Raw genomic sequence first — 25963 nt, forward strand, 5'->3', positions numbered from 1 at the left:
AGTCAGACACGACTGAAGCAGCTTAGCATGCACATATGCACAAAGGGAAAACAGGAGAAAAGAGAGTTATTGGAGTGGGGTGGGCAAGGCTGCTCTCTTTGGTGGGTGGAGATCAGGAAGCTTGATGGATGTGACATTTAAGAAGATAGTGAATGAAGTGAATAGGTTCTATGATGACGACTCCCCAATTCCTGCCTCTGGAGCTGATCTCTCTTTGGATCCACAGTCACACCCAACCAACTCCTGATCTCTTCCTCTGGATGTCTCAGGACACGTCACACTCAGCATGTCCAGTCTCACTTCTTCAATTCCCCACCCCCAACATACACTGACCCTTCCTCATCTTTCCCATCTCAGTCAATGGCACCACCTTCACAGACGCTCTTCACAAAATACTTGTGAACCCACCTACTCTTCATCTCTAGAACCACCTTCTTCATCTCCAGATCCATCCATCCCCTCATCTGAAACATCTCGTTGATTCCTCTATTTCCATTCTTCCCTCAATGTCTGCTTGGACTGAACTCAAAGTAAAACACCTTTGAAGGCTTTCCTTCACTCTCTTGGAATGAAACACAAACTCTAAAACATCACCTCCAAAGTCCTGCAAACTCAGACCCCTTTCTACCTCTCCAGCCTTCTCACTTCCCTCCCGCCAGCCACTGAGAATGTCTTCTAGTTCCTCTGGGTCATCTCAGGGCCTTTCCCCTGACATGTCTCCACACCCCCAACCCTGAACCGAGACCAGAGCTCAGCCTGGCACACATTAGTCCTATGCTTACTCAATGCCACTCTAAGCCTCCGTTTCCTCATCCAGAGAATGGAGATAATAGCACCTGCTTTTGGACATGACAAATCCTAATTACATCCTGCAAAGAATATCACTGGCAACTTAAGCAGAGAACAACTGTCCTAGAAGCCTGCTGGGTAGCTTGGAGAATTATCAGGGAGAAACCAGGCTTAGACCAGGCTCAGATGAGGAAAGAGGGGTGCTGGGCAGCCACAGCGTAGGGCAGTTGGTCCAGGCACTGTGGCCACTGGAAGCAGACAGCGGATGCTACTGCAGGCCCTGCAGAAGGAATTCTGATCTGACCTGTGTCTGTGTGTCACCTGCTACTTATGTGTGGGTCCAGACACCACTTGAGGGGCAAGTCAACTATTTATTTGGCGTCTTAAGTTTCTTACGTGCCTGAGGCCTAGTTTCTTACCAAGACTTACATGATGAGGACATCTTTAAATTCTGTCTCAGGTTCTCAGTCGTCCCCTCCCTGGAGATGTCCTTCACGCAAGGACTTGGGGTTGTTAGGAGGACTACGTGAGATAAAATATGTCTGGTAATTCTCAGACAATTCCCCTAAAGGCAGAAGAGTTGGAATGTATCTTGATTAGGAGGTCTAGCCTAGAGTTTGAGCCTGTAAGCTCCTGTAATATTCATTCAACAAACACCTCAATGTGCCATGCTCTCTTCTCAGCATTGGTAATACTTTAGTAGGCTCGCCCAGCAGTGAGTGCCCTCCTCAGGGGGTGGGGCAGGTTTGTGCAGAACGAGGGTGGACGGGGCAGAATCCCAGCCTGGAGGATGCTGCTGCCACACTTGTCACAAGCAGCGTGGGGCCATGTACAGACAGCCAGCCTGGGGACAGGACACCTGGTCCTGACTCTGACTCTGCCACACACAGGTGACTCTGGAAAAGTCCTGTCCCTCCCTGGGGTCCAGCTGCTCCTCCTCTATGATGAGAGGATTGGACTAAGCAGAGGACATTTACACTCTCTTTTGAGCTCCACAGTAAGGGGACTGAACCAGGCTTGGAATTGTGACAAATGACCCTTAACCTCCCAACAGGAGGGGTGGAGCAGCCACCCTCATGAACCATGAGGCTTGGCCAGTGAGCCCCTCAGGTGAGTCCACCCTGGGCATTTCTTCTACTAAAGCAGAGAGGCATTTCCATCCTCCTGGGAAGTGAGGTCCCAGGGATATGTTCAATTTGATTCAGGAAAATGTCAGATCACGAGTTTCCTGCACTTAACTTGTGGAGATATATACATACTTTCTTTTGTGGATGAAAAACTAATAGTCAATCTATTAGAAAAATAGATGGAAATTTTATTTCAAGCCAACCTGAGGATTGCAACTGGGGAGAGAGTCTCTCTGTCTGTTCCAAGGATATAAGAGGGGGAGGACAGTTTCTATATGACTTGGAGGAAGGGGGACATGGCAACCAGCACACAGCTTGGTAGAAGGTTACTTCACTCAGGAGGAACAGATATCTTGGTAAATGCTTTTAGTGCTTTTCTAAGTATGGCAAGATGCGAGAAACTGGGCTCATGAAAATTTTTACTGGAGATATCTAAATATCTAAGGGCTGGTTCTGTCAGTTTTCTCAGAATACTGCGTGCCTCAGCCTGATCTTCACTCTGAATTCCTTCCAGGATTGATTATAAGTCAAGGACTGCAGTGGTTAATGACTTGATTCTTGTAGAACTGGGTGGTGGGCAACATTTTTATATCACAATCCCTTGCCTTTCAGTCTTAATTTCAACCAAGGTTTGGGAGACATTCATGACCAATCTGTCCCAGGGCACCAGGAATGCTCATTCCCAGGTCAGGAGAATATTTTGTTGATAGGCCTCACCTAGTCCTGTTAATAGTAACCTCAATCCTCTGGACCATCTGTTTTACTAGTCTGTCAGATTCCAGCAAATATTTCCCTCCTGTTGCTTCTTCCCCTCTTCAGAGTCATACTTTTACAACAATGGATCTTACAATACCGTACTTCAGGTCAATCATTTAAGTCATCATTGTTTCTATCTGAGGCTCAATCACACATTTTTTAAAGCAAGAAGCAATTATCTTAGGAAAGCACAGAGCACAAATAATATGGCCTATGACATTAACCCAGGCACAAGTAAGTAGGGGTGTCTTCTAAGGAGTTACATGATTGGGGCCTGAAGAAGAAAATTTATCTTTATGGTGGAGCAAGTAGTTTTGCCCTTGAGGAGGTCAGGTTAACACGTAACGCAGATAGATGCACACTGCACACCAGAGGGCAGAGAGGAGGCTCAAAGAGCAAAGTAAAAACTTTGTCTAAAATTTTCTTGTCTTGCCTTAAAATATGGAAATTACTACATCTTAACATTTTTTTGCCATGGGAATCACCTCCTGGGAGCCCTCCCCATCCACCCTATCTGCCTGTGGGTGAGGATCACACACTTCATCCCAGTACAGGGGTGAGGGGCAGCAGTGGGGGTCCTTCCCCTGCCCTCCCCCACAACTCTGCTTGCCTGGCCCCTCTCCTGGTGACACCAGGATGCTGGGTTCTGTGGGTTTGTGGTTCAGAGCAGGAGACTTTGGGACCTTCACAGCCACCAGTTACTGCAAAGAGCTGCTGGTCTCAGTGTACCCATGCCCAGGAACACACACACTGAGCATGCACACAGGCACATACCTTTATAGAGGGGTCTCCAGGTGCTATCATGGCCCCTTTAAGAGCTAGGGGACAGAATGTTGGGCATTGGGATGGGACCCAACTGCTAGATCTCTATTACTGAGCCAAGCGCTTAGGATCTGGTTAATATGGAAATTGGGAGACAATGGGACAGGTTTACAGAGATGGTGGTTTGGGTGAGAATGGAAGTCTGCTCAGTTGCTTCAGAACCCTAGGCAAATTTGGGTCAATTAGATTGTTGATTTTGTGGTTTTTTGCTTTTATCTTTCTATTTAGGTTTTTTAAAAGGACTTTATGGATGAGGGAGAAGGAACAAGGCTTCTCTCTATGATCCAGAGCAGGGACTGATGGGACCCAGAAACTCCAGGTAATTCTTTAAATGTATATACATTTATGTAGATCAGGTTATATATGAGTCCCAGAGAGGCATGTAAGAGCAGCAGAAAGCAACTGGCACACAGAAACTTGCTTCTGTAACATAATCAAGCACTGGAATTACGTTTACTGTTGTAGCAATAATATCCACCCACCCAACCCACCTGCCAATTGAAAAAGTGTTGAAAGACACTTCCCTTAAAGAATAAGGTCACGTAGTAATTTGGCCCTTGATCAAAAAGAAAAGAAACAAACAAAAACAGAAAAATTACACAGGCTGAAGAAGAATGAAAGAGCTTCTTGATGAAAGTGAAAGAGGAGAGTGAAATAGTTGGCTTAAAGCTCAACATTCAGAAAACTAAGATCATGGTATCTGGTCCCATCATTTCATAGCAAATAGATGGAGAAACAGTGGAAACAATGGCTGACTTTATTTTTCTGGGCTCCAAAATCACTGCAGATGGTGATTGCAGCCATGAAATTAAAAAACGCTTACTCCTTGGAAGGAAAGTTCTGACCAACCTAGACAGCATATTAAAGAGCAGAGACATTACTTTCCAACAAAGGTCTGTCTAGTCAAGGCTATGATTTTTCCAGTGGTCATGCATGGAAGTGAGAGTTGGACTATAAAGAAAGCTGAGCACTGAAAAATTGATGCTTTTGAATTGTGGTGTTGGAGAAGACTCTTGAGAGTCTCTTGGTCTGCAAGGAGATCCAAACAGTCCATCCTAAAGGAGTTCAGTTCTGGGTGTTTATTGGAAGGACTAATGCTGAAGCTGAAACTCCAAAACTTCGGCCACTTGATGCGAAGAGCTGACTCATTTGAAAAGACCCTGATGCTGGGAAAGACTGAGGGCAGGAGGAGAAGGGGATGACAGAGGATGAGATGGTTGGATGGCATCACCGACTCGATGGACATGGGTTTGGGTAGATTCCGGGAGTTGGTGATGGACAGGGAGGCCCGGTGTGCTGCAGTTCATGGGGTTGCAAAGAGTCGGACACGACTGAGCAACTGAACTGAACCGAACTGAATGTGAAATGGAGTATTTCCTGTCACATCGATAAACAGGATGTCACAGTCATCAGGGATTCCAGCCCTCTAAACATGAATTTCTGAGCCCAGGAAGAACAATGCCTGCTATCCAGCAGCTATTGAGTTGGCAACATGAGCTGCTGCCACTGTCTACCATGAGCAAGGAACTAAGGATGTGAATAATCAAATCTCTGGATGCTGCCCCCAGACAGCTGAGATGCAAATGAAAGGAATGATTTTAGTAAGATCAGACTCTTGCATCTTCTCACAGAAAAACATTAAATTCTTTAACTTGAGATATCTGGCTTTCCTTAATTAACAATAATCCTTTGATGTTTAGACTACCTGCTCCTTGTTACAAGCGTCTATATAACCTGACTCCTGCCCACCTCCCAACCCCACCTCCTCAAAACATATCTCTCAGGGTTACTTGAGATGCTGGCTGCCGGGCTTGAAGTCCAAAAAACTCCCATCAAATAAAACATAAGTCTCATCTTCTAGGTTGTAACTACTTTTTAAAGTTGATAGTAGCTAGCATCAGCTTTAAGTGGTTATTTTTCTTTAAGTGGCAGGGTCCATGTTCTTCTGCCTGCAGAGGCAGGATATGCAGTTTTTAGCTCTGAGGCTGAGTCACATCCCTGCCCCTCTGAAATACTTCATAGGTTTGTTTCTAAGAAACTGTAGTTCTTTTCCAGTTCAATTTTTGTCTCCCCATAGTGTAGTTGGAATGGAAGCCACCTACCTCTTGCTAGCTTTAAGATGAGGTCTAGGCAGAGGGTTTTAGTGAGCCCACAAAAATTCTGGAGCCAATCTCAGGTGGGACTGAGCAACAGGCAGGGCACCTGGATCCAGGGTCTCTGCTTTAAGCTTGTAACTCACTGAAAACTATTGACCTCTGGAGTTTTTTCTTTTAACTTAAAGGGGAAGTGCACTGTACAAGGCCCTATCCTGAGAGAAAGGGAGTCAAATCCTCAGCTACCTCCACATACACCAAACACACGCACGGCAACGAAGGCACCATCAGGGCAACAGACACCCTTTGGCAACGAGGCCCCTCCAGAGGCCCAGGGTGTGAACAGCTGCACAGAGGGCTGAGAACTGTGGAGTCAGCACCTTAGGAGGTGGGAAGGGTGGTGGGCAGAGAAGGAAGGAGTCTCAGGTCCTAATAGTGAAGGAGGAAACAGACAGAACAGGCTCCATCTTGAAAGCAGGACTCCATCCTGGGCCGGACTGTGGACTTTGAGCTATATGCCCAGTATCTATGGAAACAACATGCCAACTGGAAAACCAGACTGCACCCCCATGGAAGAGCCCCAGGGCTCATACCTGGACTCTCCGTCACCTAAAAGAATACCCTAATTATCTGTGTAACCCAATAGAATCATAAATTCTATTATGCTTACTGGGAAATAACCACAGGCCTATTGGTAATTGTCCACTGTTAACTACCTAGGCCTAAGGCATATGAATCATGGGTTATCTTTGACTGTGTCTTTCTTTTCCTTTGTTCAGACTAGTTTCAGGGAATTTGGGGAGGTGGGTTTGGGCATGTACACTTAAGGTATATAAAGTTTTCACAAAAACTGGTCCAGGTCCTTGACTAAGAGGAGACTCTGCCTTGGGCCCGCTGGTATAATAAACTGTACTCCACTATCTGCATTGTCCTTCTGAGTGAGTTTGTTTCCCGGAACGCATGGCTATGACAATAGATCAGAAGAAGGAAAATGTCCTGGTCAGGACACAGGAGATGAGAAAACCAAGGATAACTGAAAGAGGGCCAAAAAGCAGAAAATGTAGGAAAGATGAGAAAAGCAAGAGAAAGAGGTAAAACAGAATGTGGGCAAACACACAAGACAGGAAGGAGACAGAGCAGAAGGAGGGAAGGAAACAGAAAAGAGAGTGAGATGAATGGGGAAGGATGTGAGGAGGGAGAGAGGGGAGCCAGGAAGAGGGCATCAGAGCTCGGTAAGAAGAGGGAATCCGGAGCCCCTGGGTAGAGCCTCGGTCACTGACCATGGTCAAGATCACCAGGTCCGCCACGTAGATCAGCAGGTTGATGGCTGTCAGGATGGCCACAGCCAGTCATTGGTCCCAGATGCACATGTAGGAGGTGAGCTTATCAATGCAACTCAACTTGTTGGACTGCTGGGGCTGCCCGCCGAACTGCTCGTTGAACTGGTAGAGAGGCCAGAGGACCAGGGCAGTGGTGTAGAGGAGGACGGCGAGCACAGACTGCCAAACCGCAAAGAGGAGGAGGGCAGACTCTCGTCACAGTCACACCGGTGCCACAATATAGCCACGGCCCCCAGTATGAAGCAGATGTGGTACACGGCCACACACCACACCAGGGCTGGCTGGTGCTCATGCGGGTAGGTGTTGCTGAGGAAGGCGAAGATGACACACGCCACAAAGATCTCCAGCCTCTTGAGCAGGCCTAGCAAAGAGTAGGAGGACTCACCAGTTCGGACACAGGTCCAGACCACTTTGATGGCATAAGCCACAGAAGCGATGCAGGAGAATGCAGTGGCAGCAATAACATGGTGTCGGGGGGAGCCATCGGGAAAAATCTGAAGGTAGATGATGGGGTAAATGACGGAGGCTGAGAGGCAGAAAAGGGCGCAGTAGCAGGCAGAGGTGATGAGAAAGCTGTCCCAGGAGAAGTGAAGTTTATCCTGGAGTCTACATAATTCAACTATGAGGGTAAGCAGGGTCACGGCGAAGCAGAAGCACCAGATAAACATGGACCAGTTACTTATGTCCACACTCCAAGTGCTCTCCCTGGTCACCAGGAAGAAGGTCATACAGGTGGAGAGCAGCTGCAGGAAGTGGAGGAAGTAGCGCATGGTGGTCACAGAGTACAGGCCTGAGGACAATGGCGTGGGTGTCATGATGGTCATGTGGGTCTCCGTCAATGGCATGGCCGTGGTCCTTGCAAAGGACTCACAAGGTAAAGATCCAGCTCTGGAAGTGGATTAAGTCAGACGCCTAGAAAAGGGTCAGGACCCTGTGACAGCTGAGGTCAGCATCTGTGGAGTTTGAACCAATGGTTCAGACACCTGGGTAACCGCACAGCTGCTCCAGAATGGTTCTCCCCACCCATCAGTCACCCTTGGTCTTGTCAGACTTGGCTTATCCCAATCTCACAGCTGGGCTGGGTCTGGCGTCAGACCATAAACATTACTTATCTCTTTCAGCTTTTGCCATTACTATCAGAGACACAAGGTAGAATTGTCCTTATCTGTAACTCCAATCTCCAAGGCTCTGAAAATTGTAAAGGTTTTTAAAAATTTATGTCATAAGAATATTTGGCCTGAACAGACATGAAATAATTTATGGTCTTTCTTTATTTCACTTAGTGCAAAAGTTCAAAAGTTCAGTTGCAAAAACACTAACATACTTCACTTGGTCTTCCCAGGTGGAGCTATGGTAAAGAATCCGCCTGCCAGCGCAGGAGATGCAGGAACATGGGTTGATCCCTGGGTGGGGAAGAGTCTCTGGAGTAGGAAATGGCAACCCTTTCCACTATTCTTGCCTGGAGAATGCTATGGTCGGAGGAGCCTGTTGGGCTACAGTCCATGAGGTTGCAGAGTCGGAGGTGACTGAGCACACACACAGAACGGAATGTGTTTGATTACTAAGTGCTTTCAGACCCCAGTAGGGTTTTATCTCCTATAAAGTAGATGCACCATGTCACCTGTCTGAAATTGAAAAATTCTGACTCTGGAGCAGATCTGACCTCAAAGTTTTTAGAATGGGATTGTATAAATACATTGTCCTCCTAATCATCTGTCAAAGAGAAAATTAGGCTCAGGGAACCAAGTGCCTCAAATAATGTTCCATGGAGAGGAGTGAGAACCCAGATAAAAATGCCAAAGCTGGGAGCCTGAACACTTTGCATTATAGCCCACATGTCACCAGGGCCCATGGGTGGGAACCAAGGGAAAAAGCTTAGAGCTCTGGGACCCCAGACACGCCTTCAGGGCCACGGCCTCCTTCCACAGCAACCTGAAGACACACATATCCCGGCCTCACCTCCCCGCAGCATCACTAGAAGGAGCTGCCATCTGAGGGGACACAGCCCCACCTAGAGGAGGGCAACTCCAGGGGTGAACAGGGAGGAGCCATGGGGTGAGAGCAAGGCTATGGGAACAGGATGACATGGGAAGTAGTGAGTGTTCTGAATTTCCTCCCCCAGTTTTGCCTTCACATGTGACTCTTTCCCATTGGAGAAGGGAGACTTCAACCCAGCATGACTCCAATGTGGAGTATCGTGGGGGAACCACAGAATAGATTAACATAATGTTTGGTTTTTAAAGGGCTTCCCTGATAGCTCAGTTGGTAAAGAATCTGCCTCCAATGCAAGAGACCCCAGTTCAATTCCTGGGTGGGGAAGATCTGCTTCTTGGGGTTCCCTTGTGGCTCAGCTGGTACAGAATCAGCCTGCAATGCGGGAGACTTGGGTTTGATCCCTGGGTTGAAGCTGTCATCCCACTGTGAGTCTGGGAAGATCTAGGACTAGTCCTACCTGAGTGAAGATTTTAGGCCTGTGAGACTGGTTCAGCTGTGTTATGTTTAGTCGTGTCTGACTCTTTTTGGCCCCATGGACTGTAGCCCTCCAGACTCCTCTGTCCATGGCATTTCCCAGGCAAGAATACCAGAGTGGATTGCAATTTCCTTCTCCAGGGGCTCTTCCCAAACCAGGGATCAAACCTGAGTCTCCTGCTTTGGCAGGCAGATTCTTTACCACTTAGTCACCTGGGAAGCCCGACCCCCACCCCCAGCCCCCAGTTAGCAGCTTCCAAACTTGGAAGAAGGGATTGGAAATGAACAAAGATACTGTGTCTGATTATGACGTGGAGCCTTTCAGGGCATCCAGAGAGGGGATGGGGATGGACAGATGATCGGGCCCTTTTAAGGGCAGGAGCTGACAGATGAGGCACTGACTGGACCCCTGGGAGGGGACAGCCCTGAGGATTCATCCGGGACTGGGGTGGGGGTGGGAGCAGCAGAGTGGAGATGACTGGGGGGATTCCAGGGTCCCAGTGACCCTGAAGCAGCCCACTAGGTGCCTTCTGACCCAGAAGGGATGCAGGCATGGAGCCAACCTTCCCCATGGAGGAGGGGCCTGGACTGGAACTGAGACAGGAGAACAGGGGCCTGAAGGGGTTTCAGGGCTGTGACAGGGACACGTGGCCAGAGTGGCAGGGACCCTGGAGACCATGGAATTGCCCAGGTCACCTGCCCAAGGCAGTCCCGCCAGCCAGGGCTGCAGTCCTGCTCACACAGGGGCTCCTCCAGGGTCCAGTGTGTGTGGGGGGGGAGTGAGGCCCCTCCCAGCCTGCCCCCTCCTCAGGGACAGCTGCCCTGTTTCCAAGGGACTATTTGCTGAGAGGCCCCCAGGGCTGAAGGGCCAGCACCCTGAGCCTCAGCCAGTTTCCTGCCATTGGGGGCCTTGTCTCCTTTGCTGATAATAAACCCTGGGACAAGCTGAGGCTAAAGGAGAAACACAGAGCAACCCTGAGAACCGTCCTGGACTCCCAGAGCTCCTTGAGCCCCAATTGCCAGTGGAGCCCTGGAGCCTGCTGGCCTCCCAGTGGGCACTGCTGGGGTGGGGAGGGGCACCGGCATGAGGGAAGCTGAGGGTCATACTGTCCCTGAACTTTTCCCAATTTACTACCAAAATGACCCTATGATTCATACTTAAGAGTAAATGACAACTTTGTGTCCATTTAATGTCATAGTCATGAAATTAAAAGATGCTTGCTCCTTGGAAGGAAAGCTATGACAAACCTAGACAGTGTATTGAAAAGCAGAGACATTACTTTGCTGACAAAGGTCTGTATATCAAAGCTATGGCTTTTCCAGTAGTCATGTACGGATGTGAGAGTTGGACCATAAAGAAAGCTGAGCACCAAAGAACTGATGCTTTTGAACTGTGGTGCTGCAGAAAACTCTTGAGAGTCCCCTAGACAGCAAGGAGAGCAAAACAGTCAATCCTAAAGGAAATAAACCTGAATATCCATTGGAAGGACTGATGTTGAAGCTGAAGCTTCAATACTTTGGCCATCCGATGCATAGAGCCAACTCACTGGAAAAGACTGTGATGCTGGGAAATATTGAGGGCAGTAGAAGGGGATGACAGAGGATGAGATGGTTGGATGGCATCACTGACTTAATGGATATGAGTTTGAGCAAATTCTGGGAAACTGTGATGGACAGGGAAGCCTGGCATGCTGCAGTTCATGGGGTCACAAAGAGTTAGACATGACTTAGTGACTGAACAACAACAGCATGTTTGGTTGCTGTACAGAACTTTAATTTCACATGAAAATGCAGATTTCTACCTCCCTTAGAAGACTCAAAAGATCTGGTGTCACTAGGCTGGGTTCCCTTGGCAATAGATAATACGGTTGGGTGGCTGGAGCTGAGTAGCTGTTACATGCTCTATATTGCTTTCCATTCTCATCTCTGTTTAGTTTTCTATATTTTTCTTATTCTCATGTGTCATTGACATAAAGCAGGTCTATAACTATCTTACATGTTCCAGTTTCCCTTCTTGGGCTTGGCCAGGCTTCCTGCCTACTCACAGAAGTGTCCACTCCTTCATCCAGGGAGCATCCGTGTCCTCAACCTCACATACAGCCTTCAGCACATTTCACATACTCTGAAATCATATATAGATATGTGTGTACATACACACACACCTGTGTGTGTGGGGTACCTGTAGATTTTTTTCCTACTTTATAAACATGAGCTATGTCATTCACAGGGCATCTTGCTTTTCCACCGCCCCTGACAGGTTCAGATGGTTGTCTCCAAGGACCTTAGTCCTCTCCATCCACATTACTTATTTTCTTCCCTCATGCCTCTTGTGGGCCTTTCCACTGACCACCCTTCTCTAGGTCAATGGATCCTCCGCTGTGAGTCTCAGACACTAGGAGACCCAGGATATGACCTGGGATCCTTGTGACCACCATACTCCAGAGCAAGAGTGGGGCAAGTTTTTCTGGAAACTTTTAAAAATATGACAAGGTTTATATTTTTAATTTCTGTTATCTGGAATATAGAATGAAATTTTGCAACCTAATAATAAATAGGCAAACAACCCCCCCCCAAAATGGGCCAAACTTCTTAAGAAGTTTTAGTGTATCTTACTGACTTAAATGGGAGCTTTTTAAAAATATTTCTTTATATATTATAGAATTCTAACAACAAAATTTTCATTTGGTATTTTATCCTCTATACAAATTTAAGTCTTGCCTCCAGGATCTGGGTCTACGAGAATGGTTACTGTTTTACAAAAATGAAAATTAATGTAAGAGATAAATTATTTAGATGCACTAAATTCATCTAATCACCAATTGTGCTTTTTTGGAAATGTGTATAAATTGTGTCAACTGATAGTTGTGCTGTGTTGGAAAAATGAGAGTTCATATAAGAAATAAGCCATGTAGTTCAAATGGCATAGCTTGATTGCAAAAATAGGCTGAAATATTTTATAAAGACTGATAACTAAATGGTAGGTAAACACATTAAAAAAATACTCAAACTCATTAATAGTGAGGAAAATGCAAGGTATAACCTCAATGAGAAATCACTACACACCTGAACCAATGCAATGATTATTTTTTAAGAAACAATGAGCAATAAGGCAGAAAATACAAGTCAACACCAACTGAAGAGGATCTAAATTGCCACAAGGAGAAGTTTGAGTTTTATCTTTTAAAAGAAGTTTGAGATTTTTGAGAAGGGTAATGACATGACTTTAAATAGTTTCAGTGGACCCCCCTGGTGGTGCAGTGGTTAAGACTGTGCACTTCCAATGCACAGGGCACAGGTTCAATCCCTGGTCAAGCAACGAGATTCCACATGTTGCATGGTCCTGACAATTAAAAAATAATAATAATAAATAAATAAAACTGGCATACTGTAACTGCTTAAAATTAATAAAAATAATGTTTCAGGAAGATTAATCTAATACATTCATAGAATGGCTAATTTAATAAAATGATGTAACATGAAGAAAAACCTAATAAAAACATAGTATTTCTTTTAACAGAAGGTAAGTATTAAAGTCATTAAAAATCTGATGATGTAAGATAAATAAGCAAATCTGATTGTCCATTTGACATGTTTAAAAAGTTGGGACCAAATTTAACTTGCAAAATCTCCAGGAGTTTGTTCTATTGTTTGAATATTTTTACAGGACCTTCCCTTAATACATTCTAACTTTGTATAAAACAATAGTTGTAGACAATTAGCTGGAATATTATCACATAATAAAGGACAGTAATGCATTAGTCTTTCTATAATTCACCCATTTTAACTCTTCACTATCTGACTATTCCAGATGTTCAAGCTGAATTTAGAAAAGGCAGAGGAACCAGAGATCAAATTGCCAACATCTGCTGAATCATACAAAAAGCAAGAGAATTCCAGAAGAATATCTACTTCTGCTTCATTGACTAATGCTAAAGCCTTTGACTGTGTGGATCACAACAAATGGGAAAATTATTAAAGAGATGGGAATACCAGACCACCTGACCTGCCTCCTGAGAAATCTGTATGCAGGTCAAAAAGCAACAGTTAGAACTAGACATGGAACAACAGACTGGTTCCAAATTGGGAAAGGAGTACATCAAGGCTGTATATTGTCACCTTGCTTATTTAACTTTTACGCAGAATACATCATGTGAAATGCCAGACTGGATAAAGCACAAGCTGGAATCAAGATTGCCAGGAGAATATCAATAACCGCAGATATGCAAGCGACACCACCCTTATGGCAGAAAGTGAAGAAGAACTAAAGAGCCTCTTGATGAAAGTGAAAGAGGAGAGTGAAAAAGCTGGCTTAAAACTCAACATTCAAAAAGTTAAGATCATGACATCTGGTCCCATCATCATGGCAAATAGATGGGGGAAAAATGGAAACAGTGGCTGGCTTTATTTTGGGGGCTCCAAAATCACTGCAGATGGTGACTGCAGCCATGAAATTAAAAGATGCTTGTTCCTTGGAAGAAAAGCTATGACCAACCTAGACAGCATATTAAAAAGCAGAGACATTACTTTGCCAACAAAGGTCCGTCTAGTCAAAGCTATGGTTTTTCCAGTTGGCGTGTATGGATGTGAGAGTTGGACCACAAAGCTAAGCGCCAAAGAATTGATGCTTTTGAACTGTGGTGCTGAAGAAGACTCCTAGGAGTCACTTGGACTGCAAGGAGATCAAACCAGTCAATCCTAAAGGAAATCAATCCTGAATATTCATTGGAAGGACTGATGCTGAGGCTGAAACTCCAACACTTTGGGCACCTGATGAGGAGAACTGACTCCTTGGAAAGGTTGAAGGCAGGAGGAGAAGGGGACAACAGAAGATGAGATGGTTGGATGGCATCACTGACTTGATGGACGTGAATTTGAGCAAGCTCTGGGAGTTGGTGATGGACAGGGAGGCCTGGTATGCTGCAGTCCATGGGGTCGCAAAGAGTCGGACACTACTGAACGACTGAACTGAACTGAAGCCGGCTATTTAGTTTTGCAAAGTTAATTTTTTGTGTTTGGCAAGCCATTCTCAATGAAAGAAGCAGTGCATTGATTCGCTGGCCCAGCCTCCTTCATCTGGGTCGTGTCTGTCCTGCCACTGCAATTGGACCGTCAGCACAAACTCCAACACCAAACTTAAACTCCAGGCCCCATTGTCTGGCACTGGTCATACGCCTGGATCTTTGGACAGTGTCAAATTACTATAAAAGCTTGTAAATGTTCACTCACTGTGTGTACTTATCTCATTGTGGACCAGGAACAGTTTGCAACTGGTACTATTCCACAAACTGCATTTTGAGGAATACTGTACAGAGCTCTCTCTGGGAAATAATGGATGAGCCCCAGGCTGGGGTATAATATAGAGAGATGAACTAAAGTTCTAAAGAGGTCCCTCCACTAAGGAATTCTCTGATGCTGTGGTTTGGGAAGGAGACAAGCTGGGGAAGTTAAATGCTCAGAGAGGGTACCAGATCTTTCTGAACCTACTTCTCCTGATGCCAAGAAAGATCACTGCCCCAGACGGGCAATCTGGAGAGATCTCAAGTCCATGCTCCCTCACTTACTCAGTTTGGTTTAGGAACATTGGTAGAGCCTACTTCTTTGGAGTTACGCAGGAACCACACAGAGACTCTTTAATATTTTCTGCGTGTAAATCCCTTTGACTATATGATTGTCCCAGGAGTACGCATTCACATACATTGGAAATGTTGCATTTAGTTACAGGGCTCTTGTAGAACTCCTAGAACCTATTCCAGGACATTAGTGGACCCCTGGACCTCAGGGTAGGAAGTAGCCTTGGAGAAGTAAGTCAGGTGATTCCTGCACTACCTTCCCTTCAGATGTGGGTGAGCAGAATCCTGGGCTCATACTTAGGGCTCCCCCTTGTGGTTCCTCCCCACAAATGCCAGAGGTTCCCAGATAGACCAGAGAGTCCTCTGGAGGCAGACCAAGGAGTCTGAGTCCTGACAGTGATGCCCACAGTCACCTTCATGGTCCCCTTTTCCTGCTATGATTCAGGAGTTTTGGGACTCCCATCACAGGACCCTCAGAAGGTAACTATTTAAACCTTTGGGGAAGGTGGAGTGCTGCTAGATTCTCTAACATTTGGATCAAACTCTTAAGAGCTGATTGTGGTCTGGAATATGCATCCTCAAGGAATGAGGGGCTCCTGAATGCGGGCTTTGTTGGGGGAGGGGTAATTCTCACAGGACGATCCAGGGACGGGAGGAGTGAGCAATGTTTATGGGAGAGAGAAATGTTTATGAGAGAGAGAGCGCAGACTCTGGCAAAGAAAAGCCATCATCCCACCCTTGGGTACCATATTAAGCATTTGGGACTCAGTGGGAAGCCATGCTGAGGTGTAACCAGATGTTCACTTACAGAGAAGCCGCTGGATTTCCCCTCAGAGAGCAAAATGGCAGATATGCAATAGGGTGGGGGAGGGTTCAAAAAGTGAGAGGGACCCTGAGCTCAAACTAGCAGGCCTTCCAAAACCCCAGGCAGGTACAGGCACATGCTGGGGGCTGGGAGCTCACCCAGGTAGAGGGGCCCAGGGAGGCGGGCTGGACACTAGGAACTGCGGCCACACGTGGGCCCTTCCAGCTCAGTAGATGTTTACGAGGCACCTGCTCTGGGCCAGCCTGGACCAGAGGCTGAGGACCCAGGTGAGCAAGGCCCGGCCCATCGTTATGAAACTCTCAGATGAAGAAAGGGAGACCCATGACCTGACCATCAGCACATCTGCAGGGCATGTCCACAGAGGGGAGGGCAGGTGTCCTGAGCAGGGACGGAGGACGGGGGGCAGGCAGGACACCAGTTCTGAGTGGAGGGTGAAGGGTGTATCTTAGTGGAGGAGACGGGAGAGGGGCCCAGGAAGGAGAGAGCCCGAGCCCCAGCCTGAGGAGTGGGGGTTGGCTTGTCTGGGGAGCAGAGATGTGCAGGAGGCGGGGGATGGAGCTGAGTTTGGGCCCCTCTGCAGGACTTGTGGCACCAGGGACCCAGGACAGAGTGTTAGCACCTGGATTCACTGAAGAGCCCTGTTCTCAATGTGCTGAGCAAGGAGACGTGTGGAAGTCAGCGCGTAGTTGCTCTTGTGGATAAAAAATTAATCAATAGTCAATCTAAGAAAGAAACCGAGAATTTATTCGAGCCAACCTGATGATTATAACTGGGGAGACAGTCTCTCAGGAAGCTCTGAGAACTGTTCTGAGGAGGTAAGACTGGAGACCTTAATGTGTGTGTGACTTGGGGAGAGGGGGACATGCAACCAGCACACAGCTTGGTAAGAAGGTAACTTCATGCAGGAGGAAGAGATATCTTAGTTAATGGTTTTAGTGCTTTTCTAAGTGTGGGAAGATGTGAGAAACTGGGTTCATAAAAATTTCGCCAGAAACTATTGACCAGAGGGCTGGTTCTGCAAGTTTTCTCAGAGCACAAAATGCCTCATCCTGATCTTCGCACTGAACCCCTTTCATGGTGGATCATAGGTGACTGCAGTAACTAATGACTTCATGCCTGTAGAACTGGGTTTGGGCAACATCCTTTGCTACACATTCCCCTCCATTTCTCTCTTATCCATTTTCAGAGGCGCATTTTGACTGATTTGTCCCAGGGTGCTAGGAATGCTCGTTCCCCGGTCAGAAGACAAGCCTGTTGATAGACCACTCAGTGTGCTGTTACGCACCCAGTCCTGGCAAACAGCAGCCAAAAGGCTCTGGAGAGCCTGTCCTACTAGTCTGTCGGCTCCGGGAAGTGGTTTCCATTTTTTGCTCCTTCCCATGTCTAGGGTCACAAGGTTACAGTCATGGATCTTATAGAGCTGACTATTATATGAATAATTTCAAGCAGCCTAGTCGTCATTAAATTTCATCACAGACACAATCACAGAACTGTTAATGCAAGAAACAAGAATCTTATAAAAATAGGTGGAAGACAAGTAATAAAGGTAGTGACATTAATCTGCTCCTAAGTGTTGTATGTACTACATGTGTGTTAAGCCGCTTCAGTCATGTCCGACTATGTGCGAGCCTATGGACTGTAGGCCTCCAGGCGCCTCTGTCCATGGGATTCTCCAGGCAAGAATACTGGAGTGCGTTTTCATGCCCCTTCCAGGGGATCTTCCCGACCCAGGGATCGAACCCACGTGTCATATCTCCTGCATTGGCAGATGGATTCTTTACCACTAGCGCCACCTGGGAAGCTGGTCATAAGTATCAGGTTGGTACAAATATAACTACTGTTTTTGCATTATTGAAATTTGCCATTTGGTATTGGAATACATTCTAAATAAATGTGGTTATGCTATATATCATTTTAATTGCAAATTTCTCATTTTATGTTTTTTGCTAATGACGTACTACTTGCTGTTTATTTTATATTTATTTTAGAATATAGAAATGCTATTAGACAAAAAGCAAATTCAAGTGATTTTCTTATTTGAGTTCAAAATGGGTCTTAAAGCAGTGAAGACAACTTGCAACATCAACGACACATTTGCCCCAGGAATCGCTGACATACAGTGCAGAGATGGTTCAAGAAGTTTTGCAAAGGAGACAAGAGCCTTGAAGACGAGGAGCATAGTGGCCGGCCATAAAAAGTTGACAATGACAAGTGAGAGCCATAATTGAAACTGATCCTCTTACAAATGTACAAGAAGTTGCTGAAGAACTCGACATCAACCGTTCTAAGGTCAATTGCCATTTGAAGATATTGGAAAGGTGAAAAAGCTCTATAACTGGATGCCTCATGAACTGACCAAAAATCGAAAAAATCATCTATCTGAAAAGTCTTCTTGTCTTATTCTATGCAACACAGCACTGTTTCTCAATCAGATTGTGGCATGCAACAAGTGGATTGTAGGGGAAGTGGGAGGGGTGTTCAAGAGGGAGGGGTCATAAGTACACCTGTGGCAGATTCATTATTGATGTATGGCAGGAAGCAACACAATATTGTAAAACAATTATCTTTCAATTAAAAATAAACATTTTTTCTTAAAGTGGATTGGATATGACAACCAGCAATGACCAGCTCAGTGGTTGGACTGAGAAGAAGCTCCAAAGCACTTCCTAAAGCCAAACTTGCACCAAAAAAAGGTCATGGTCACTGTTTGGTGGTCCGCTGCCTGTCTGATCCACTACAGCTTTCTGAATCCCGGCGAACACAATACATCTAAGAAGTATGCTCAGCAAATCAATGAGATGCACCCAAAACTGCAATGCCTGCAGCTGGCATTGGTTAACAAAGAGGACCCAATTCTTCACAGCAACACCCGACTGCACATCGCACAAGCAATGCTTCAAAAGTTGAACAAATTGTGAGCAAGTTTTGCTTCATTCGCCATGTTCACCTGACCTCTCGCCAACTGACTAACACTTCTTCAAGCACCTCGACAACTTTTTGCAGGAAACACACTCCCATAACCAGCAGGAGGCAGAAAATGCTTTCCAAGAATTTGTTGTATCCTGAAGCACAGATTTTTATGCTATAGGAATAAACAAACTTATTTCTCATTGGCAAAAATACGTTGATTGTAATGGTTACTATTTTGATTAATAAAGATGTGTTTGAGCCTAGTTATAATGATTTAAAATTCATGGTTTTTAAAATTCGTATCAATGTATGACAAAACCCACTGAAATGTTGTGAAGTAATTAGCCTCCAACTAATTTAAAAAAATAAATAAATAAAAATAAATAAATTAAAAAAATAAAAAGAACATCACTTGCTTAGAAAAAAAATAAAATAAAATAAAATTCATGGTTTGAAACTGTGATTGTATTTGCACCGAGCTAATACGTAGGCAGCATTATCTTCTAAGAAGTTATTTAAAAAATTAACCTTTATGGTGGAGCAGGTATTTCTGCCCTTGGGCGGACTGGTTTACACATAATACAGATGCACAATGTATGCTAGAGGGGAGGGAAGCGGTCAAAACTGGCAGAGAAAATTTTTGTTTAAAGTTTTCTTATCTTGTTTTAAATTATGAATTTTATTTCATTCCTTCGTATGATTTTCCCCAATCCAACAAAGGCCTCTGGTGCTGATCACTTGATCCATCCCAGTACAAGAGTGAGTGGCAGCAGCGGGGTCCTTCCCCTGCCCCACAGCTCTGTTTCCTGGCCCCTCTGGCCCTGGTGAGGCTTTGTGACACAGAACAGGAGACTTAAGGTACCTTCCAAGCCACCAGTTACTGTAAAGGGCTGCTGATCTCAATGCAGGGGAGCAATGAGCACACACACACACACACACACACACACACACACACACACGCACGCATGCACTGAGCATGCACCCAAGTACACACCTTTCTAGACAGGCATCCAGGTGTTGTCATGGCCCCTTTAAGAGCTAAGGGACAGAATGTTGGCACTGGGGTAGGGCCCAACACCTTTTGTCACAGGTGGGCCCGCAACCCCCAGGCTCCGGTCCAAGTTGGGGTGGGGAGTCAGTGGGAGGGGTTTCCAGAAACCTAGGTTTGGGTGAGGGTGGGAATTGACTAGGACTCTTTTGAGCTCTAGGCAAATTTGGAGCAATTAAAGTATGTGGACTTGATTAGGGTAGTTTTAAAATTTCTTTTATTTCCTGTTTATATTGAAATTGAAAAGAAAATTATAAATGTGGGAAAAGGGACCCAGCTTATTTTTATGTTTGATAGCAGGGGCAGATGGGAACCCAAACTTGCGGGAAATTTTTAAGATTATATACATTGATCTAGATCATATTACGCCTGAGTCCCAGAGAAGCAGAAAGCAGCAGAAAGCAACTGACACAGAGAAATGCATGTGGGTGTCACCTCACACTCAAGCAGTGCAATTCCTTTGACAATGGAAGCAGCAGCCTCCACCTTGTAAAAACCCTCTGCCCAAGAAAACATGAAGAGAAACTTTTTCTTTAATAGGGTCACCCAGTAATTTTTGGCCTTCTGACCAGAAAAAAATCAAAAGGAAAAACTCCAGGCTAACATCACTTTTAAGGCTGGCAGGGCCATGATCTTCTCCCTGCTAAGAGAGGACCTGCAGTGTTTTTTTTTAACCTTATGATACTTAATTTTATTTTCATTTATAATTTTAATATAGCATCAATAATCCAGAAGTCAAAGATTTACTTAATATTTAATTTCTATCAATTACAGTTTTGGTGTCATTCTATTAAACCATATGAAATCTTTTCCTAAGAAGATCCTCTAACAACACTACTTTGACTAATATTGTAAAATATTAATGATGGTACTGACTTCCTGGTTCACCAGTAGGCTACAGAACATATTTGCAAAACATAGTTACTTAAAAAACTCAACAAATCAGACTTGAAGTCAGAACATAACACTGCATACCAGTTGGAAGTGTTCTTCTCTTCTAGCATCTACATTAGCAAAGTTTCAGTAGGACAAAACAATCTTAGATGACAAAAAAAGTAACTTAAGCACTTTGCTTTCTTTTTGTGGAGCTTCTAGTCACTATGGACACTCAAGAAAAATTAATAGCTGTTTTGGCTTTCAAAGGTTTTCTAAAGTATTTAAAAATAGACTGAAGGCTGGAGGAAGGGGCTAAATTGTGTTTTTCTGTACCAGCAGAAACTTTAGGAAACTCCTTTTTCAAAACAGTTGTTGCAGGTTTATCCAAAGGCTTTGGACTTGTCACCCATTCACGGCAGTGCTGCTTTATCCATTCTAATAACTGGACATCACTTCCCAACTGGTGTCCTATGTGATTTTCAGAGTCAATAAGTGCAACGGCGTATACTTTGCTCATCACATCCCACTTTTTATGAACAAGCAAATCCATAAAAACCAAGCCTCCATAACCATGTATAATGAAGGCAACATCCTTGCCTTCAGTCTTTGAAATGAAGTAATCCCAAATATAAGCCATGTGTTCTTCAGGGGTGTTGCTGCATCTTTTTGGAATACATTGGAGAGACTCCTGGAGAGAGAAGAAGCTCTCTGTCTGAACCATTTTTCTGGAAGAGAACTCAACATTTTGTGTTAAGAGTTCTTTCCACTCTTTTCTTGTCTGCTGGTCCACAAAATTGTCACTGGGGTTTAGCACAATTACATCATAATGTGCCTGCAGTGCTGTTTGATACATGGTATCTGACTTCCATGGTATCTGTTGGAGACCATGATGTATTATTGCCTGCTGACTCCACTGACCAGCTCTAAAGACCCCGTGGTCTTGAAGGAGGACAAGAAGAGCAGAATGATGATTTGATAATGCTCTCTCACTCATGAAAAAGAAGCTTCTTGGTTCCTTATCAGACTCTGGTGGGATATATACTTTTTGTAATTTGCACACTTTCTCCAAAAGTTCATAAATGTATTGTTCAAGCAAATGGCCAAGGGCCCAGTAGCGCTTGCTATTCCTCTCCAGGACATTTTTATAATAGTTAAAGGCAAAAGGCCCATGTGTCTCAGTGTGTCTCAATTCAGCTGTTTCATTGAAGTCATATTTAAGTTCTTCTAGTAAGTCAGATTGTTCAATAAATTTTCGGAAGCTCAGTTTCTGAGTCACTGGTAACCACTCTATTCCCATCTTTTTCCAGCTCTGTTTTGTATAATATCAGCTGATGAATCAAGCCAGCGTGATTCTCTAGCTCCAGCACAGACGACACAATAATTAAAAAGTAAGGCTAAAGAAGCAAGGCTTTGGCAGTGAATTGAACAAATTAAGTCCCATTACCAGACTTGGTAAGATGGGGGAGAGGGGAGCGGATGTTAAACTGTTGGAACGTTCCAGTATCATTTGCCTCTAACTAGAGTGCTGTGTTATTTTGTTAAACTTACTATGATTAAAGTTTACCCACTTAAAAAAAGTATTCAAATATGTACTTTATTGCTAATCAAATAGAACAATTTTCTAAACTGATGGGTCCTATGAAAGGACTAAAAAAGTTCTCAGTCCAAAAGTACTAATCGTTGAGGTCAGCATTATTCCCTTAAGTACTGTAATAAAAATTAGTTGAACAAATTCATATACAGCCACCCAGTTGCTAGCATCTCATTATTTTATATTTTAAAAATTGAGGTCCAGCTTTTTCCCTGTCCTTTAAAAATTATGGATTTGAATTTTGAAGAGATCCTATTACTCTCTTTTTCCTCAGCTGACTTAATTGATTTCCACTCCAACTGCTAAACTAACAGGCTATCGATTTTTGTCTTGTTAAAGTCTTTTTGCTTCTAAATCTGAGGAAGCGTCTTGAGGACAGACACATAGCAGATGCCACGAGTAAAGTAATACTATCAAAGGACAATTTCTGGGGTAGCGAAGTGAGGGAATTCCTAGCTTCCCTGCTTTAATTTTTAGTCACCCTCATCTTCAAGTCAACAAAACCTTTACTATCTTGGGCTCTGCAGTTTTTATCACTGGGGCGGGAGGATGACATCACTGCCCCTCACCAACACCATAGACAAGTATCTTCAAGTTCCTGGAGATCTTCACCGGCTCCTTTTTTGATTCCCCAGACATTGGTTGGTATGCTAGGAGAAATTCTGGAGCCAATCTCAGGTGGGGCAGAGCACCAACTGGGGCCCAGGAATCCAGCGTCTCTTCTTCAAGACTCCTGCTCAGTGGAAATTACTGAAGGCCAGAGGTTTTGTTTGTTTGTTTGTTTGTTTGTTTTTAGTTGAAGGGGAAGGGCACTATACACCACCCTCCACTGGGAGAAAGGGGACACAATCCCTCATTACCTACTCCACTCCCAAACCCACACACACACACCCCAACTAAGACACCCCCAGGGGGACAGACACGCTTTGGCAACGAGGCCCCTCCGGACGCCCGGGGTGTGAACAGCTGCACAGAGGGCTGTGTGATGTGGAGTCAGCACCTTAGGAGGTGGGAGGGGGCGGTGGGCAGAGAAGGAAGGAGTCTCAGGTCCTGATGGAAGAAGGAAGATGGGGAGAGGTGGTCAGGACACAGGAGAAGAAAAAACAAAGACATCCAGAAAAAAGTTTAAAAAAAACCCACAAAATGTAGAATAGATGAGAGCAGCAAGAGAAAGAGGTGAAACAGTGTGGCTGCCAAACAAAACAGGAAGGAGACAGAGTAGAAGGAGACAAGGAAAGAGAAAAGAGAGAGAGATGAGTGGGGAAGGATGTGAAGAGGGAGAGAGAGCCAGGAAGAGGGCATCAGAGAACACCAGAGCTCAGTGAGGATACCTCCTGTGAGCAGAGGATCAGGAGTCCCTGGGCTGGTCCTCAGTCCCTACAGAGACCTGGCGGGCCCAGTACCCCAGGTCGGCCACGTAAGCCAGCAGGTTGATGGCTGTCAGGATGGCCACAGCCAATCGCTGGTCCCAGGTGCACATGTCGTAGGTGAGCTCGTCCCTGCAGTCCCAATCACTGGACCTCTGGGGCTGCCCGCCGAACTCCTCGTTGAACTGGTAGAGTGGCCAGAGGACCAGAGCGCTGATGTAGAGAAGGACAGAGAGCATCGTGATCACAGCCTCGACAGGCAGCCTGTGTTCCCATTCAACCAGGTTCAACAGGGTGGTCACTGCTGCCAGGATGAAGCAGATGGAGTACACGGCCACGCACCACTCCAGGGCCGGCTGGTGCAGGTACAGGGAGGTGTTGCTGAGAAAGGCGAAGATGACACCGGCCATGAAGGTCTCCAGCACCTTCAGCAGGCCTGGCATAGTGAGCACATAGCAGGTGGTATTCATGATCTTGTAGCCATTCCACGTGCAGGCCACTTCCGTGGCATACAGCACAGATGCGATGCAAGAGAATGCAGTGGCGGCGATGGCCCGGTCTCGGTGAGGACCATAAGGCAAGAACTGGATGTAAGTGACGGAGTAGATGATGGAAACCGAGAGGCAGACGAGGGCTGCGTAGCAGGCATAGGTGACGGGGAAGTTGTTCCAAAAGAAAGGAAAGCAGGACTGGACCTTACATAACTCAGTGATGGAGGTGATGAGGGTCACAGTGAAACAGAAGCCCCAGAGGCACAGGGACCAGTTACCTATGGCCCCCTTTCCAATGCCCATGTCAGTCACCAGGGAGAAAGCTACGCAGGTGGAGAAGAGCTGTGGCAGGTGAAGGCAGCAGCGCACGACACACAAGGCCCACTTTTCTGGGGATGTCGACCGGGTGGACATGGTGCTGTGATGGTCAGGCAGGTCACAGTCACCAGTATGGCAGTGGTCTTCACCGAGAACCTACCAGAGAAAGATCCAGCTCTGAAGGCAGAATAAGTCAGATGCCTGGAAAAGGCTGCAGAGCCTGGAGTGACTAAGGCTCAGGATCTGTGGAGTTGGAACCAATGGCTCAGACCCTCGGGTAACAGCACAGCCTCTCCAGAATGATTCTCCCCACCCATCACCCTTGACCTTGTCAGGAGACTTGTCTTATCCCAAACCTCACAGCCATGTTTGGTCTGGCCCAAACTACAAACACTTTTTTATCTCTTTGTGCTGTGCGCTATTATTTATGGACAAACAGGGTAGGATGGCCACTATCTGCAACCACAACCCTTCCAGGCTCTGAAAATAGGAAAATAATTTTTAGAAGTTCCTTTGATTACAAAACTTGACATGAACAGACATGAGGCAATTTATGGTCTATTTAATTCACTTACTGTGAATATTCAAAAGTGTAGTTGCATATTTAGTTGTTTATGCAACTAAAGACTACTGTGTTTGATAACAAGGTGCTTTCAGAGCCCAGTGGGTTGTGATGTCATGTAGAATAGATGCACCATGTCACCTGTCTGAAGGTGAAAAATTCTGAATTCTGGAGCATATCTGACCCCAACGGTTTCAGAAAAACGTTTGTGGATTGTACTGCTGATCCCATTTTACTGATGAGAAAACTAAGGCTGGGAGAATCAAGTGCCTTCCCTAAGGTGGCATGACTGGAAAGTGGAAACTCCATATGAAACTACCAAAGTCGTGGGTGTGAACCCTTGGCTCTACAAACCATAGGCCCTGCTGACGCTTCCGTGGTCCATGGGTGGGAACCCAGGACCAAAGCTCAGGGCTCTGGGACCCAGGACACCACTTCAGGGCCACAGTTTCCTTCCACAGCAACCTGAAGACACATGTCCCGGCCTCTCTTCCCTGCAGAATCACCAGAAGGAGCTGCCATCTGAGGGGACACAGCCCTACCTGGAGGAGGGCAGCTTCAGGGGTGAATGGGGAGGAGCCATGGGGTGAGGGCAAGGCCGTGGGGACAAGATGACATGGGAAGTAAGGACTGTTGTGAATCCCCTCCCACCAGTGAGGATTTTCTTGGCCTGGGAGACTGCTTAGCAGCTTCCAAGCTGGGAAGAAAGGATTAGAAGTGAATAAGGATGCTGTGTCTGATGCTGATGGGGAGACTTTCAGGGCATCCCAGGGATGGGGTGGGGAGTGATGGATGATCAGCCCCCTTTAAGGGCAGGAGCTGAAGGGAAAGGGACACCAACATGTCCCCCCAAGAAGGGACATGTTGAGGATGTATCTGGGACTGGGGCTGGGGTGGGGGGCGGGGACAGAGTGGAGATGTGCAGACCCAGGGGGGGATTCCAGGGTCCCAGTGGCCCTGAGGCAGCCCAGTAGGTGTCTTCTGACCCAGAAGGGATATAGGCATGGA

At 45.8% G+C, this 25963-nt stretch overlaps 1 protein-coding gene and 1 pseudogene across 1 annotated transcript; both read right to left on the reverse strand.

The window, feature by feature from the left end:
• Nucleotides 1–971: 971 nt before the first annotated feature.
• LOC122454956 lies at nucleotides 972–7772 on the reverse strand (annotated as a pseudogene).
• Nucleotides 5892–24898, reverse strand: LOC122455027 (myeloid-associated differentiation marker-like). Its single transcript, XM_043489780.1, has 2 exons — nucleotides 23218–24898; nucleotides 5892–5967 (listed from the first exon to the last, which is right to left on the reverse strand). The coding sequence occupies exon 1, from the start codon at nucleotides 24487–24489 to the stop codon at nucleotides 23566–23568; it is 924 nt and encodes a 307-aa protein (XP_043345715.1). The 5' UTR covers nucleotides 24490–24898; the 3' UTR covers nucleotides 5892–5967; nucleotides 23218–23565.
• Nucleotides 24899–25963: the final 1065 nt, after the last annotated feature.

Source organism: Cervus canadensis, chromosome 17 (assembly GCF_019320065.1).
Source record: "Cervus canadensis isolate Bull #8, Minnesota chromosome 17, ASM1932006v1, whole genome shotgun sequence".
Lineage (NCBI taxonomy): Eukaryota > Metazoa > Chordata > Mammalia > Artiodactyla > Cervidae > Cervus > Cervus canadensis.